This window comes from Diadema antillarum, unplaced genomic scaffold (genome assembly GCF_040938485.1).
Source record: "Diadema antillarum isolate AM-2024a unplaced genomic scaffold, OU_Dant_1.0 scf00000018, whole genome shotgun sequence".
Lineage (NCBI taxonomy): Eukaryota > Metazoa > Echinodermata > Echinoidea > Diadematoida > Diadematidae > Diadema > Diadema antillarum.
Window position 1 is genome coordinate 223,749 of NW_027270907.1, and position 17,572 is coordinate 241,320.

General features: G+C 41.9%; 1 protein-coding gene across 1 annotated transcript in view; it reads right to left on the reverse strand.

The window, feature by feature from the left end:
* The window catches only part of LOC139728088 (E3 ubiquitin-protein ligase HERC2-like), a 99,405-nt gene that overhangs the window by 57,681 nt on the left and 24,152 nt on the right, over positions 1–17,572 (reverse strand). Inside the window, exons 4-17 of the mRNA XM_071639054.1 lie at positions 15,375–15,566; positions 14,218–14,443; positions 13,205–13,465; positions 12,409–12,700; positions 9,343–9,507; positions 8,625–8,834; positions 7,761–7,912; positions 7,056–7,216; positions 6,431–6,544; positions 5,526–5,697; positions 3,460–3,742; positions 2,943–3,143; positions 2,122–2,350; positions 1,294–1,660 (exon numbers count right to left, since the gene is read on the reverse strand). Coding sequence (XP_071495155.1) covers positions 1,294–1,660; positions 2,122–2,350; positions 2,943–3,143; positions 3,460–3,742; positions 5,526–5,697; positions 6,431–6,544; positions 7,056–7,216; positions 7,761–7,912; positions 8,625–8,834; positions 9,343–9,507; positions 12,409–12,700; positions 13,205–13,465; positions 14,218–14,443; positions 15,375–15,566 — 3,025 coding nt within the window. The remainder of the gene's footprint in view (positions 1–1,293; positions 1,661–2,121; positions 2,351–2,942; positions 3,144–3,459; positions 3,743–5,525; positions 5,698–6,430; positions 6,545–7,055; positions 7,217–7,760; positions 7,913–8,624; positions 8,835–9,342; positions 9,508–12,408; positions 12,701–13,204; positions 13,466–14,217; positions 14,444–15,374; positions 15,567–17,572) is intronic.

A 17,572-nucleotide genomic window follows, 5' to 3' on the forward strand; every position in this document is an offset into this window, starting at 1 on the left:
GCCACAGCCTGCCGGTCCACGTAAAAACATCGCTTCTCAAATTGTCCACGCACAGGTAGGTCACAACACGATTTCGAGATTTTGTAGGCCGTAAGTTTCTTATGTTCGGCATCATTGTACCGATATTTCCCAGCCATACAGCTCACCTTTCACGATACTTTTGTGGGTCTGGGACGGAAAAAAGGATTTTCCTGGGAAATTTTCTGCACGATTCGAGCAAAACCACTGATGTAAGATAGACTGACCAGACGACGCTGAATGCGGTCGCCCCTATAGTGTACTAGCAGCAGGCCTGTGTAGAATCGTTTCTACCTACAAATATGTACACTCTGTACGTACTATAGAACATGCATGAGCGGCGACAGGGCTGCAGCTGCGCTTGAGACTGGAAAAGTGCGAAGGGCAAACCGCGTACGGGGTGCGTACGCGTATCTACCGTAGATCTATCATCTAGTTGTACCGTCCACACGTGCGAATATAATACACAATACATACACACACACACACACACACACACACACAACGTAGAAACAATGACAAATACGAGTCGGAGTAGCCACCGACGTCTTCATGCATCCGGGTAAACTAGGGAGCGTACAGATAACGAGCAGAACACGGCTGGGAAGAGTTGTGCATCGATGACGCATGACTCTCCGCCATGACTTGCTCATTAGCATATTCACCATGCAGAGTCACACTTTTTCAACCAAAATGTACGAGCTTATTTGGTGATTTGAAAGTTTGTTTTTGGTGAAAGTAGTTCATTGGAGGTACCAACAACAACATATTTTTTTAAATTTCGTGAGGACTGTGTCCCTTTAACAATACTTCTTGACTGTCCTTCCAGTATCATAATTAGAAAGTTGAAACATTCAAAGAAGTCTTTTCACTTGCAGTATTAAAAAAAAAAAGCAATGCCATGATTCATCATGCAAACTACTCATGACCACTTCTACCAAAGATGCTCAATTTCTCAGATACAAGTGTGTTCATATTCTTGCAGCGAGCATGATGAATGATTTCCTTTCTCACTAAAGTTTGGTCTCACCCATCCTCAACAGCTTTTACTCTGTGGGGAATCTCTAGAAAGTACTAAAGTGTGATGTCATAGTCATTCATCGCCATGGAAACCGGCTGAAAACAACCTCACCTGGCCTGAGTGTCTATGCTCGCACCTGTTTCCAACTCAAGCTATAACAAGAGACCATGACATCATCATTTAGGTATTCTTCAGTGCATACTTCGGACAATTCATGATTGTGATGTAATTCATCCTTTAATCCCATCTCTCACCTCAGCAGCTGTTGCACCAACTGCAGCAAGGGAATGCTCATACTGATGCCCCCTTCCTCGCTGGTCGCCGAGACGACCGCCTTCTTCTTCTTGCTCCTCCTGCTGCGGTGCCCCTCCAGGGGCACCTGTTCTGGGCCGTCGCGGGTCCCCTCGGGCCCCTGGAGCAGGAGGGCCCCCTCTTCCTCCTCCGCCTCACCCTCGCTGCTGGGGTCGGCGATGTCCTTCTCCCGCTGACTCTCCATCTGACGGATTTCGGCACGGATGGCGGCGTGCAGGGCGGACTCCAGACCTCCGTCCGCCATCAGGCTGCCCACCAGTAGGTCCATCATGAAGCGTCTGCCTGGTGTCATCGACACACTCTCTGTACCTGCAGCCAAAAATCAAAGTGTACAATTCTACTTAAGTATGTAATTGTGATGCAAGGAAACTTTACATCAGTGCAGGAAATTCTTTTAATTGTTGTAATAATTGATGATGCACGTAAATTTTGAACAGGTGCAGGTCCTAACTTAGCTATTGTTTCGCCATCTTTTTTTTTTTAACCCAGTATTCACAAGGCAACAGATACACTTAAGACTGTCAATCAAAATATCAAGACGCTATATATTTCATGAAAAAAACAAACCAAACTGCATATCAGTAATCTATTCAAAAAATAAAGCTTGGAAAAAAAAAAATCTACATTGCATGTATGTAGAAAAAAATAAAAAATAAAATCATGCTGGAAATTTCAGCAGAGTTGCACAAGTTTCATGCAATGAGAAAATTTATGATTTTACACAATCATGTTGGGAAGGGCAAAAAGGTCCCAAAAGGGGGTCAACTGACCTCCGCTGGGCAACAGGGCAGAGAGTGCCTTGGCCCTCTCCTCGGCCGTGGGCAGCAGCATGGACCAGCCGGTCTGCAGGGTGGCCTGGGCAGCACTCTGGACTGTGGTGATGATGCCAGCCTTGCTGGCCAGCTCCACAATGCGCTGCTTCAGGCTAGACAGCAGCGGGCTCTTGGGCCCCAGCCCCAGGCGCTCGTGGTCCTGGCTCTGGCTGATGGCCACATGAAGCTGTGGGGAATGGTAAGTGAGTAACACCACACATAATACACCATTACAGGGTCTGCCAACCTCTGCACACATGAAAACATATTGATACACAGTTTTAAAAAAAAGAAAGAAAGGAATAAGAAATGGACAAGCATAGTTTTAAGGCAAAAGTCATATTTTTGTGAAAAATGTGAAAAATTGCACTTACTATCAAGCATTCAAATTCACAGTTCAGAAATAAGTGTTTTCATTTGAAATATATGACTTTGGTGACATCCAGTCCACAATGCACTGACTACTTTCTGCAGTAAGAGGCAGCCCTGAAAATGGCTATCTGTCACTCTTCCCACATTTGAAAATATGTGTGTTCTTAAGGGTTCTTAATTTGACGAAGAAACTATGTGTTTTTTATTTCTGATGAAGAAAATGTGTTCATATTTCTGATGAAGGAAATATGTGTTCTTATTTTATCTTACCGGTACACAATGTGTGCACAATGGGTACACAATTCTGACACCAGTTCTACACACACATACACACACAAAGAGACTAAACACAACACACTGATACACAATGTGTAACACCACCCTGACACAAGTTCTTCCAACCATACCTGGAGCCTGAGTAGGTTGAGGGCAGCCACAACCATGCACTCCTTCTCCTGGGGAGGGGGCCAGTCGCCCGACCCCTCGATCCCCTCGCACACCCTCTGCAGCAGCAGGTCCAGCTTCTCAAACGTGGTCCGGGTCACGTCCACACTGAACGGGACATGGAGACCAACTGACCAGTGGGCGCTTGATGTCCAGGCGAAGGTCTAGGAGGAGGCAGAGAGAGAGAGGAAAGCAACAGGGGAGGAGGATTAGAAGGGAGTGGGAAACAAAAAGGTGATGGGCATCTGTGAACGCATTCAGCGAATTAAGTTGTGCATGCTGTTCAATAACAAAACATTCAACTAAAATGTCTCTGCCCTTACACAGAGAGGGGATTCATTCATGTCGTGTATGGTAGACAATATTGAAGCATTCTTGTTTCACATGAATGAAGAATATCTATGGGGGGGGGGAGCTTGGATTTCTCCCCCAAGCCTTTATAGGGTAAACCCTCAAGCTGCGGACATGATCCTCCCTTACCTGTGACACACCACAAGCCAGTCCGCACAGCTTCTTCCCCTCCATACACTCCACAAGGGTGGGTTCTCCCTTGCTGGTCTTCACCGCAGCCTCCCCCAGACCCAGCTGGCCCTGGTCGTTGCGGCCCCAGCAGAAGAACTCGCCGGACTCGGTGATGGCGATGGTATGGCAGCCGGCGGCGACCGTGTCGGTGACCTTCTTGCCGCGCAGGGCCTCGATCATCTTGGGGAACCTCTGGTGCTCCTCGGAGCCATGACCGAGTCTGTGTCCTTCTCCCTTGCCCCTGAAGAAGAAAGATCACAAAGATTCGGTGCAGAGAAGTACAATTTCGAGTTCACTGTTTGCTCTTCATATCATATGCAGTCTAGGTATGGAAGATTAATCAATGCATTTTCTTTTTTCCAGAAACAGTAAAATTTCAACATAGTGTCTTGCTTCATTCTGTTTTTTGCAAATGTGTCCAACACTACTTCTAACGTTGTATTTACACAAAGTGTGCTTATCTTTTATACTTCCAAGAGCCTGCATCAGTCAGGCTACGTACATCTGCTAGAACCGTGCATAAAGGCCTAACACATATCATTCTTCCTTCTCTGTGATATATACTGCTACAGTTCAAATTTGGTCATGTAAGAGCTTTTGTTGCTGAATAACTGGTGTCATCCACATGCTTTTCAACTGAGTTCCTGTGAAGATGAAAGTAACAGTACAGAGAATTCCAATGCATCTTTCATTATACTTACATACATACATACATACATAAATAAATGTATACATACATGTTTTATATAACTTTTGTTGAATTCTTAATTCAGATTTCGTTCAATGACAACAATCACATTCACACAGAAATACAAGCACATAAAAATAAATGATACCAGTTAGTATTCGAATCATGATACAACTTGATCACAAAAAAACATACATGCAAAAAAAAGAACTTATTTCTTGTTTTTTAACCTGCATTCATACACACAAATACACATACATACATACATGCAATAAGCATTTCGCCCACCCTTCCTACTCTGCTCACAGTGCCTATATCAAACATAATCCAATAGAATCATGCATAAGACATAATTACTGTACCTTATTACAAAAAAAACAACTAGAAATGTCGCTACAGCGACTGGTTATACCCTCACCAAACAACATTTCATAAGCTTTGGTCAAAACAACATTTCATAAGCTTTGGTCAAAAAAACTGAGGAAGTAGTTAAATCTGCAAGATCTTTCCTTGATCTTCTGCCATTAATATGCCGTTACCATGGCAACGTACTTTCGGGTACTGTCGAAAAATGCGTCTTGCACATCTACAACCAAAGGCACACATCTGTACCAAGTTTCATGGAAATTGGGCAAAAACTGAGGAAGTAGTTTGCAACACAAAGTTTTCCATCATTTTGGCTCATAATATGTGAGCTGTTACCATGGCAACATACTTTTTGTCACTGTCAAGAAATGTGTCATGCTGACCTATATCCTAAGACAAACATTCAATGTGAATTCCATGAGAATTGGAAGAACACTGATGAAGCAGTTTTGCCATAAAGCATTTTGCCCTATATTTTACCAATAACATGCCGTTACCATGGCAACGCACTTTTTGCCACTGCGGAAATATGTGTCTTGCTCATAAACATATTCAGATGAACATCTGTACCTAATTTCATAAAAATTGATCAAATAACTGTGGGAGGAGTTCGCGACGCAAGATTTGTACCCATTTTTGCCCATAATATGCCGTTACCATGGCAACATACTTTTGGGTACTGTCAAAAAATACGTCTTGCACATCTACAACCCAAGGCACACATCTGTGCCAAGTTTTATGGGAATCGGTTGAAAACTGAGGAAGTAAGATTTGCAACGGACCGACCGCCCGACCGCCCGACCGCCCGACCGCCCGACCGCCCGACCGCCCGACCGCCCGACCGTCCGCTGATTCCTATATACCCCCTTCAAACTTCGTTTGGCGGGGGTATAAAAAAACAAACCAGGGAGGATATTTATAAAAACTAAGTGGGTGCGGTAAAAATCGATCAAACACTTAAAAATCTTACCATGTATAGATGGCACCATTCTTGGTGAGAGCCAAAGAGAAGTGATTGCCACAGCAGGTTTTGATCACATGATGCCCCTGTAGCTTCTCCACCACCTTGGGCACCTTGCAACCATCACTGTTGCCGCGACCTAGCTTGCCGTAGTCGCCGTTGCCCCAAGCGTACAGGGCACCTGTGCAAAAGAAGAAGAAAAAAAGAAATTTTTGGTTATTGGGATAGACAGCATCACAGGCTACTGGTATAGGTGCTACAGCACATTCGCTTAGAACAAGGTACCACTTGTAATGAGGTGAATTTATCTCTTCCGATCTTACATTAATGAGTTTAGCTGATCTCTGTTTTTAGCATATTTACAATGAAGTACCAATAGTAGGGTTGACAGGGTTTTCCTTTAACAAAAAACAGATTTATGTTTTTTTTTGTAACATGATAATATTGTGCAAAAAGTACAAGACAAGCCTCTTCATGCTTAGGCAGAAAAGATTTTGAGTGATGTATGTGTGAAAGTTTTTGCACATTTCTGCAACACAATATTAACGTGAAAATAAAAGCATGTGATTTTCTTTTTTGCTTGTCCTATGTAAAATCATCCTATACCTTAAAACATTCCTGGTGCTGACCGACTATGCTTGAATGAAATAAATGAAAGTTACTAGTAGGATACACTTGGTTTGCGGTTCACCATGTATAGTCCTTAGAAGGACTGTTGGAATGACAGGAGAAAGATAGAGAGAAAGGTCGGATGAGAGGTGAGAAATTGAGTAAGAGTATTCTTTCTAGAGTGAGTGTAGTCCTGAAAAGGACTGTGAACCAAGGAAATATAGAAGAGTTAAAAGAGAAGTTACTAGTAGTAACTTGGTTGTGTCCACTACGTGACAGAGGAAGTAATGGTAGCTTCTGCTGACCTGTGTCCGTGATGGCCAGTGTTTGACCATCATTGCTTCCCAGGGCAATGTCCACTATCTTCTGTTCCTTTAGGCCGGCTACTAGCTTTGGTGTCAGTTGATCATCGCTGTTACCTTTGATTGATGGAGGGGGGGGGGGGAAGAGTCAATAGATTGATATATGTTTTGAGTCAATATTTGCAGAGCTGGGTTTCTATGAAAGGGAAAAAAAGAAACTCTGTCGTAACAGAAAAACAGACTCAACATGGAAGAGGCACTATACAGGAAAGTAAAAAACAAACAACAAAACAGAATTATGATCTGTTACTGGTAGGAGTTACATCTGTTACATAACTGCGGTGTTGGAGTAATAGACTGTAGCCATTGTGTAACAAAAGACTGCTTCATATCAGATCTGACACACACACACACACACACAAACAAATCTTAGGTGGCTAATATCAAAATGGAGTTCCAAAAATCACAATTCAAAGTTCATTACAGCCTACTTCAGATGAAAAGTTGGTTTTTATGACAATAAAATGCAAGCTCATCTTCAGCGGGACCATGCCCATAAAAAAGAAGAAACTTTTACCATCAGTGAAATTCAGAGTGAATTCTACAATAGCATAAGTCAATGCCTTACCATGACCAAGTCTGCCATAGTTTCCACGGCCCCACGTATAGACTTCTCCGTTGGAGGTGATGGCAGCACTGTAGGTACTCCCACAGGCTATCTGAACTACATGCTGGCCTGAGGTCTTGGAGGGTAGGCCTGCTTGGATCAGGGTTGGATCCTCTTGGGCACTGAGGTGATTATGATTAAAAAAATGTTGACCTTCATCATTTAGTTACTGTACCAGATTCAGAACAATTTGAACGGTGATGAAATGGAAATTCAAGGAATGAAGCCCTGTTAAATGGACAGCTCAGGGAGAACAGGTTAGGTTCTTCATATGTTTGCAACTGCCCAATCATAGCCTTTTAGTTTTCAACTCACACTGTCACACATACCGCAAAAGAATATGGCAACAAACAGACCTCAATAAATGACTATTCAAAGACATGGGAAGAGCTCCCAGAAAACTCCAAAAAATGTATAAAAGAAGTATTTTCATATCTACACAATGCAATCTTGAAACAGTCATTGTGCTTACAGTATGACAAGTACTCAGAAACAACAACGACTAACAACTTCAGAGAAAAGAGTCATGCAATACTGATTACATCCAAACGTGACACAATAAATGACAAGATACCTAACACTGAATGAATGTGGTCATGCCAGGTGTGTTCTAGGTCTTCTGGAAGGACCTACTAATATCCTAGATCACCACTTTTAAAAGTGTACCTTGTATTGCCAAGCCCGAGTCTGCCTCCTTCTCCATTGCCCCATGCATAGACTTCCCCGTCGGCTGTCAGGGCCAGATAGTGCTTGGCCTCGGGGTGTGTGGCTATCTGCACAACATCTCTGTTCGCTAATCCCTCCACCAAGTGAAAGCCCTGTACAAGAACAGAAAAGCAAATGTGTTTCATCAGACTGTTACAAAACTTTAATAGCACATTTAATGGGATACCATTTTTCAGAAAACATCATAGCTGCATTCACTTTTTTTTTTTAAGGTATCAAATTACACTACTAATTTGTTTTGCACAAGAACATCTTCCTTGCTTTTCTTTCTTTCTTACTATATCTTGTGGGCAATTAAAATACTACATTATCACCCCTTTCTGCCCTACAATGAGGAGACAATATTTGAAGAAAAAATTAAAGGAAAGGAAAAATTTGATGAAAATAATCATGTTACATACAATTCACATTTCTTTGCTACAACTTGTAATCATATTCTAATGCAGCTAGCTGACAAAACAAGATTACAAATATAAATAGATGAACAGATTTGGGAAGGGGAAGGAGAAGAACTTTGTGTCATATTCACAGGTTGGGTCTAGACGACAACAAAAAAACAAGATAAAAGATGGTAATCTATAGTAGATATGGACATTCATATAAGATGTCATATGACATTTACAAATAGAGTTGTATGGACATCAGGAAGACTTGGACCCAGGGCTACTACCCAAGTTGCTGACTAGTTATGGCATTTAATGCTTAATCATCACAACCTGGGCTTTCTCTATATGAAACCGGTGCACATTCAAAGCATTTTGGGAGGTTAGGGGTTAAAAATGACACCACAGCCACTGCACTTACCTGGGGCTCGTTGTTGAAGTACTGCATGTAGACTTTGCTGGTGCGGGTCAGGACTAACAGACACCACTCAGAGCAGCACATCTGGACCACGCCATATTCGCTCAGGGTCTCCAGCACGCAGGGTGTGGCACAAGTCGGGTTGGTAGAGGACATCTTGAAGGGCAAGAGGCCCCACCCCCACACCTCTTGGCCCTGGGGAATCAGGGGTCCCTAAATGTAGCAAAAAGGAGGAAAATCACAAAGCAGTGAAGAGGCTTATCACGAGTTGCCATTCACTTCTAGACCAAAATATGATTTTAAATATTTGTATTCTCTCCAAACATCATTCATTACTTCAATGACTTCATTATTTTCATCTTTTGTTGGAATGAGGTTTTATTGAAAGTTTCTTTGTTTTCTTTTTGGTAGCCCCTCTATGGATGATTCTGAGACAAAAACGACATCAGCAAACACATTTGCACATATTTCAATATATATAATATACATGCAGATCAATCACTGATATATTCATACTGCACTTAATTAAATAACATTGATATTGTAAAGTTGCATTTTTTTTCTTTCAAGATAGTCATGCACCTCAAAGAGTTGGGTTTCATTCTACACTGTGGATGGAATATGATTTAACAGTGTGTACAGCATTCTGAAAGATGACAAATACACCATGAAGAATAATAACTTTTCTTTTTTAAAGAAGACAAACATATGCTCATCTCACCTTCTGAGTGAGGGGAGGGGGCATGTAGGGGGCAGCAAGACGGTCAAGGTGGGACATGATGATGACCGCTGCTTGCTGGAAATCCACTGAAGCATCCTCGTCTTCCGGTATCTCGAGGTAACGCAGAAAACACTCTGTGGGACTGGGTGTGGCACTGCTGGGCACCTGTTGGTTGAAAAATATCAAAAAGTTTCAGTATGCCGTAATTTCATGAATAAGTGAATTTCTGCAGCATATCTTCCTTATGGACCCTGCATCTTTTCATTCAAAAATATGAAGAAGCCTGACTGCCTAAGAATAATAAATTTCTGTCCTATTTCTTTTTTTTTTCTGTTTTCATTATGCCTTGTTCAGTCAAATAGGAAGCACTTAAAACTTTGCATGCCTGAAGTGGCAGTATGATAAAGAAAATGGAAATTTTGCACACTATTTCCCGAATCATACCCAAGACACATTGTTCTACAGATGGTACTATGATTCACCTCAAAGAAACCTAAAACAACTAGAAATGTCGCTATGGCGACTGGTATGCCTCCGCCATAATGCATGATTCTCCTAATAGGTCTAGATAGTACATGTGGACAGTGTGTGATTACATTTTCACAAAATTGGCAAAATATTAAAATGACAAGTTTGTCACAAATGTGTTGAATGTTCACCTTGACCTAGGTTTAATTGGATGAATAGGAGAGCATGTATTTGGGGATTTCAGGACTTTAACTTGAGTCTGACCCATTCATACATTTATGCACCGAGTAATTTTCAAGGTTGGAGAAAAAGTGCAATTTCTGTATTGAATAGTAAATTGTTACCATTTTCATATGGACTTTGACCCTAAAATTCATAAGATAATCACTGTCAGGCAGAAAATGCATAAATATGTACTAAGTTTCAAGATAACTTGAGCCACTTCTGAGATATGGAGGAACAAGGAAAAGTAGAAATTACGCGGTGCGTAATATATGTCCCCGCCGGAAGTAGCATTTAGTAACAAAATGTACAATATTGGTAAAAAGATGAAGGTCAAAGGTCAAAGAAGTCAAAGGTCAAAATTCTATGTAGAAGTTTTGAAGCCCTCACCTAGTGCCATCACATAAAGCAAACGGAATCGAAATCGGGTTAAAAATGGCGAAGGAGTAGCATTTTGTAGCCAATGTACAATATAGGTAAAAAAATCAAGGTCAAAGGTCAAAGAAGTCAAAGGTCAAAATTCTGTGTAGAAGTTTTGAAGCCCTCACCTAGTGCCATCACATAAAGCAAACGGAATCGAAATCGGGTTAGAAATGGCGAAGGAGTAGCATTTGGTAGCAAAATGTACAATACAGGTAAAAAATCAAGGTCAAAGGTCAAAGAAGTCAAAGGTCAAAATTCTGTGTAGAAGTTTTGAAGCCCTCACCTAGTGCCATCACTTAAAGCAAACGGAATTGAAATCGGGTTAAAAATGGCGAAGGAGTAGCATTTTGTAGCAAAATGTACAATATAGGTCAAAAATCAAGGTCAAAGGTCAAAGAAGTCAAAGGTCAAAATTTTGTGTAGAAGTTTTGAAGCCCTCACCTAGTGCCATCACATTAAGCAAACGGAATCAAAATCGGGTTAGAAATGGCGAAGGAGTAGCATTTTGTAGGCAATGTACAATATAGGTCAAAAATCAAGGTCAAAGGTCAAAGAAGTCAAAGGTCAAAATTCTGTGTAGAAGTTTTGAAGCCCTCACCTAGTGCCATCATATAAAGCAAACGGAATCAAAATCGGGTTAGAAATGGCGAAGGAGTAGCATTTTGAAGCAAAATGTACAATATAGGTCAAAGGTCAAGGTCAAAGGTCACAACTGAAATTCTGTATAGAAGTTTCAAAGCTCCCATGTAGTGCTATCATATAAAGCAAACAGAATCAAAATCGGGTTAGAAATGGCGAAGGAGTAGCATTTTGAACATTTTGATCACACACGGACGCACACACGGACGGACACACGGACGGACACACGGACACACGGACGGACACACACACGTACGGAGCCCGTTTCATAGTCCCCTGCTCGAACTCGTTCGGCGGGGACAAAAAGTTAGTTCAGCACTTTCACTTGATCTTTGACCTTTTGACCTTTGAGGTGGAAAAAAAAAAGGAAAACAAAACTTTCCAGAGAATCTCTATCAGGTTATACATGCATACACCAAGTGTTTAAAAAAAATCCTGCTGGCATTGCATAAATATGAGGGAAATAGTAAAATTTTGAAGTGTTGCCCTTGACCTTTGACCCCTGACCTTTGACCCCATGAACCCTAACTTCTCTAGATAATCACTGCCAGTCAGTACATGTATATATACTATGTTCCATGAAAATACCTTGAACAATTTCCAAGTTACGGAGAAAAAAGTCAAGTTTTGATATTTTTACTTGACCTTTTGACCTTTGACCTTTGACCTCATGACCCCAAACTTTCACTAGAGAATCTTAATTGGGTAATATATGTATACAGTAAGTTTCAAGAAAATATCTTCAGGCATTGCATAGATATGGTGGAAATAGTGAAATTTTACGTATTTGACCTTGACCTTTTGACCTTTGACCTTGAGTATGTGCACCCAAAAGTTGATAGGCACAACTCCACTCCCTAATACACATACATGCCAAGTTTCATTAGGATACCTCAAAAGGTTTTTTAGTTACGCTGTCCACAAAATTCATTACGGACGGAAGGACGGACGGACGGACGGACAACCCGAAAACATAATGCCTCCGGCACCACTTCGTGGCGGAGGCATAAAAATCACTATCGTCTCCCCATTAATCTTTGTGATGTTGATAACAATAATATGAAGAATTCATAGGGAGCATACAACAACAAGTTTCTAAGTGCTTTACAGATAACAGAAATGAACATTGACAATCAACAAAAGAAACAAACATATAAGTACACTACAAGTTGTAACTCTGCACACGGGGCATACACATATCACCTCAACAAATGTCAAAGCCAAGTTTACAGATTGTATGTGAACCTGATGCATAGATTAGCATCTTGTGACTGGTTTCACATGAACAGATTATATGTTCACTCAAATTCGTACCTCTGGCATTCCGCCAACGCCTTCAATGAGGAACCGGCCCTTGGGACTGGGCACGTTCTCGAACCGCCTCAGGAGGGGCACCATAGGTGCCGTGGTGCCCTGGGGGCTGTTGCGGTTGTCCGGCTCCTGCCTGCCCTTGTCCCACAGCTGCAGGAGGAGGAGTGTGGCGTCCAGCAGGTGACCTAGGGTGCCCCGCTGCACCGCCAACTCAAGGAGCAGGGCAAGGGCGCTGTGCTGGTCAGCAACGGGAATGGTGTCTACACCTTTGGCACTGGCACATGCATTCAGATCCCTGCACAGATGGCATAATGATCAATACAAAAAATGAAAATGAAAATATGAAAAGTGGAGGAACACATATGGCAAATGCCATCACTATTACCTGGTAATGAAATCGACCCAGAGTGTGGGGATACTGTGGAGGGGAAAGGTTGGCCTAGCTTGGATATATTTGAGAATCCCTGTAACAAATTGCGTACAGCTTTATCACTGATCTCTATGCAAGTACACACACAGCCAAAGAATCCTGACTGGAGTGGACCATTACTGACGAGTGTACGCTTTGATGCACGTATTCGTTGACCGGTGCTATTCGTGGTTTCCAAATGTACCCCTGTTGGCAGCAAATGAACTGGACCACCTATGAATCTTTACGCTACAGAGTCTTTGACAAACTGTCAATCAGCTCATTAAAAAATCACACTCTGATACTGAAGATCTTCTTTATGAAATTTTGGTGTCAATACAACAGAGGTCTTTCTATAATAGACCTCGGGCACCTGATGCTAAGACTTACCCTACGACAACGGACTTGAGGAAAGTGGTGGCCTTCTCCACGACCTCCACCCAGACGCTGGACATGGAGGACTCGTCGAACAGCGTGGCCTCGGGCAGGGACTGCAGGGCCTCTAGCGCATCACGCAGCAACTCCGAGCACAGGTCCGAGTCTTCGCCAGACCGCCAGGCCCGCCGCAGGAAGGCGAAGGCAAAGGAGAGAGCGGTGCGGGCACCGACCCGGGCCAGGGATGCCGTGGCCCGTTCCTTCAGCTTCTTCACGCTAGTTGTTGAAAAGACGAGAGACAGAAAGAGTGATTGCGATAAACTGAATCGAAATCAATTCCACCTAATGTTCTTCTACTAATTCAGCTTTAATATGGCTTCACTGGAGCGGATAAGGATACCATACTGGTTAACGTCACCAGGGGGGCATTTCATGAAGCGTTTTATCAGATATTTTTCTGACAAACTGTGATAAGCTACTGATATCATTGCACCTCACCTGAGGTGCAAGGCTGAGAGCAAATTTGTCAGAAAAAATACCCGACAAAGCGCTTTATGAAATGCCCCCCAGATTTCTCCTACCGATTCTCGGGGGGGGGTCTTCTCTATTTTTCTCATTGCTTTTCTCTGACTTTTTGTTGTTGTTGTTTTCATTTCTATTGCTTACTGATTTGAGTGCAAATATCTTTGATTCAGAGAAGCCTGAATGTTTAATAAAGATCAATAAAAACAGAAAGTCAAGAACTAGAAAAGTTACTGTGGCAACTGGAATGTCTCCGCCATACTGCATTAATTCTCCCAAAAGGTCTATAGTACATTTTGATAATGTGAGACGACAGGTTTCACATGACTGGCAAAATATTGATAAGACATCTTTCCCTACAGAATCAATTTGCAGTAATCCATGCACAGTCAAACCTGTCTACAGCGGCCACCGAAGGGAGACGAACAGAGTATACATTGTATCTTGACAATGTGTGATAACAATGTTACATGATTCTCCACATCCCATTTCATCCCCAGACTAACCTCTTGGTATGCTCGACTTTCTTGACCGCTCCCTTCTCGGGGGCCTTGCCAATGATGGCCGCCTTCTGCTCGGGGCTCTGTCTGGCCAGGGCCACAAAGTACCTCTCCAGGATGACCAGTCGCTGGCGCAGCCGGACCGACGAGAGGGTGGACAGGGCAGCCTGGGCCAGGAGATCACGCTGTTCCGTGATCAGTGAAGTCAGGCAACTCTGTAGCTCACTGACATCTGATGTCCGAAGGACGGAAGAAAAGGAAATACAAACACTAATCAACGACTGTATCTAATGGTGTATCAACCACACCTTTTTGCCAATGGAAACACCATCAGAATTGGGGTGCTGTTTAATAACGGCAATAGTCACATTTTTACTCGCAAAAAAGTCTATGGATATGAAAAGAAGATCATCCAAATGGTAATTTTTGTAGCAGAGGTGCTAAAGGCAGTATTCTGGAGGATGTTGTGTTTGTGTCACATGATAGTGTATACGCTGTTATTTTTGCGTACAGATATTTTCGTGAATGAAGAGGTCATAGACGTTTTCGTGAGATGCTGTTTTTGCATATCGATGCTGACGCAAACGCAAATGCACTATCACCCGAGTGCATCGAGGCATTTTCGTGTGTTTTGAATTTGCGATCAAGCAGAAATTCACAAGAATTAAACCCTTGCGAAAATAACAGCTACATGTATACAGTACCCCTGAATGTCAGGCTTATGATGGCAGTTCTCACTATGCTCCTCAGTATCACTTGGCTCAAGAAAGTGAGACTTTTAGATGTATTCTTATGTAACTTTTAAGAATACTCACATAGGTGCACACTTTTCCTTTTTTACTTTGGATATACTGGCCAGAACTTCTGAACTGTCTGAGGCTACTAATTGTAAGTAAATATTAGTTTGTAGATCACAGTCAAAGCATTTGTATGTATATGAACAAATCTTAGAATCTCATACCTATGTAGCTGCAATATGCCAGGCACATCAACCTTAATGCTTAAGATGGGGAAGGAATGGGGAGGGGTGGGGAGAAGTACGTGTACAGCTAAAGCATTCTTTAATTGACCGAATTTCCATGAAATGATCAGGTTTTACAGTAAACAAGTGTGAATTCTGGAACATCTACAAAGGTTACAGCACATGACATATGACCTCTGACCTGGCTGTGCCCCCCACGTCCAGGACTCCATGTAGCTGCTGGAGTGGAGCCCCTCCCGATTGTCCGACTGCTTCTCTTCCTCGTCCAGCTTCCGGCAGGAGGGGCAGTTGCACCCGCTGTTGGGCCCACATCGCCCATCACAACAGGTGCAAGAGAGCACACGCCGGCCGCAGTAGTACTTGCCCGTCTCGCCTGAGGTGTTGGGGGAACACAAAATTTGGGATGAAGAATTATGGGGTGAGAGGGTACTGTATAGAACACATCACAGACAAGGACTTGCAAGGCATTATATGTTATGGTGTATAAAAACATGTACAATTTTCATTAATGTAGGAGCTTGCTGAAAACAAAACAAGAAAACACAGAGAAGACATTTTACATATGTTAGAGGCACCAGATAGTTAGTTTTGAAATAAGCCCTGCAGTCTAAAGTGTCTTGAATAATTCGTTATCTTTTATTTAAATTGCTGCAAAAAAAAAAAAAAAAAATCTCAGCTGGAGGAAGATACTGTAAAACCAGACACATTCACGGCATGAAACTTGTGTGAATTGTAGCCAACAGTCTTTTTGCGTTGTGAAACATTTGCTAATTGTCACTGGCATTTCATGCATGGTGAAGACAAAAAACTCTTTGTATGCATTTTACTTTCGCGAATCATCGCTCCTCGTGACAGTTTCATGCAAGTGAAAATTTCTGGTTTTACAGCCCAGCGCCACAATACACTGGTACATACATACAGTTGTATATTGAGTGACTGGTGTAGTAACTCAGCTAATTTTTCTTTTGAGGGATTTACATACCTTAACACTGCTTTACAGTACTGTAAAGACACAACATACAGCAAAGTATATCAAAGAGCAGATGTTAGTATATGCCATAAACCAGAACAGCAATGGGGGAAAAAAAAGAGAAGTCTTATGAATTCGGCTTTAACTCCCATCACTCAACACTGAGGACGTTGGGGTATTTTAAGGACTTGTTTCCACCTCCATCCAATCCCCAATCCCCACTCCCTGGGACTGGGAATGTACCGTCATCAATTATCGCGATATATTCCCCACTGACACAGAGTATATAAACTGTGAAATCCCTCCATCAGCACCTGCACTAAAATCTGCCCCTAAGACTTGTGCGCACAACTACAGTACCACATAAATTTGTGATCCAATTTCCCGCTCTGGAACCTTTCTATCTTTCCTAGAGGGCTGATACAAAAATGTAAGATAATTATAATTAATGATGCAAAAAAAAAAGGCTATTTTTTATTCAAAACACTGAAGGAATTCACATATATAAAGAGCCTCTCCACTCTTTTAATACAGTACACGTGTTGTACATACCATGTAGCAGCAAGTACAGTAACTAAAATAATCTCATTTTAGGACTTGTGACTGATGATATAGGACACTCTTTTATAAAACAACAAAGTTTAGAAGAAAACATTAAAGCCGAAACATAGTTCTCAAATGCCAGCACAACTGTTGATCATTGCTCTAAAATATACATTATGTACAATATATGCATATCAGAAAAGTGTGAAATAATGCTGTAATAACACAATTCAGTTGGGTAACTACAAAAATGCCAAATATTAGTCATAAAGGTTCACTGAAAGTCCACAGTCTGAGTGCTTACGCCATCATGGTTGCTGCATTATTTTTCATAATTGATTATCGGTAATCGACAAATCGTGCCACAGCAATATCCATCAATCTTCCGCGCGAGAGTGAATCGCATGCAGTTTGTTGGAAAATACAATTGCAAGGGCATGACCGATCATCACCTTACCTTCCCCCAATGTTGAATGGGGGCTTACGGGGAGGGTTCATCTGGAATAAAAGTTGTGGACTATGATCAAAATTACTCTACACTCTTGATCTCAAAAACAAGTCATCATCCTGGCAAATAATGTTAGCCTCATATAGTTTCTTGGTCTACCCTTTCGATGTATTGGAAGTAAATTCCAAGTGATGGAAGATGAATTTCGAGCCCTTCCAGGAACGTGTAACAATTTATACAATGTATCCAAATGATTGATTACATCTTAACTCCCATTTTATTTTTTCAGGTGTGATGGTTGCATTTTGTGACAAGAATAGCAAGCAATGCTTACATAAATTTGCATATAATCTATCACATTTTGGATGCACTTTTTGTGAAACTACTTAATGTAAAAGGTGTGATACCATGGAATATT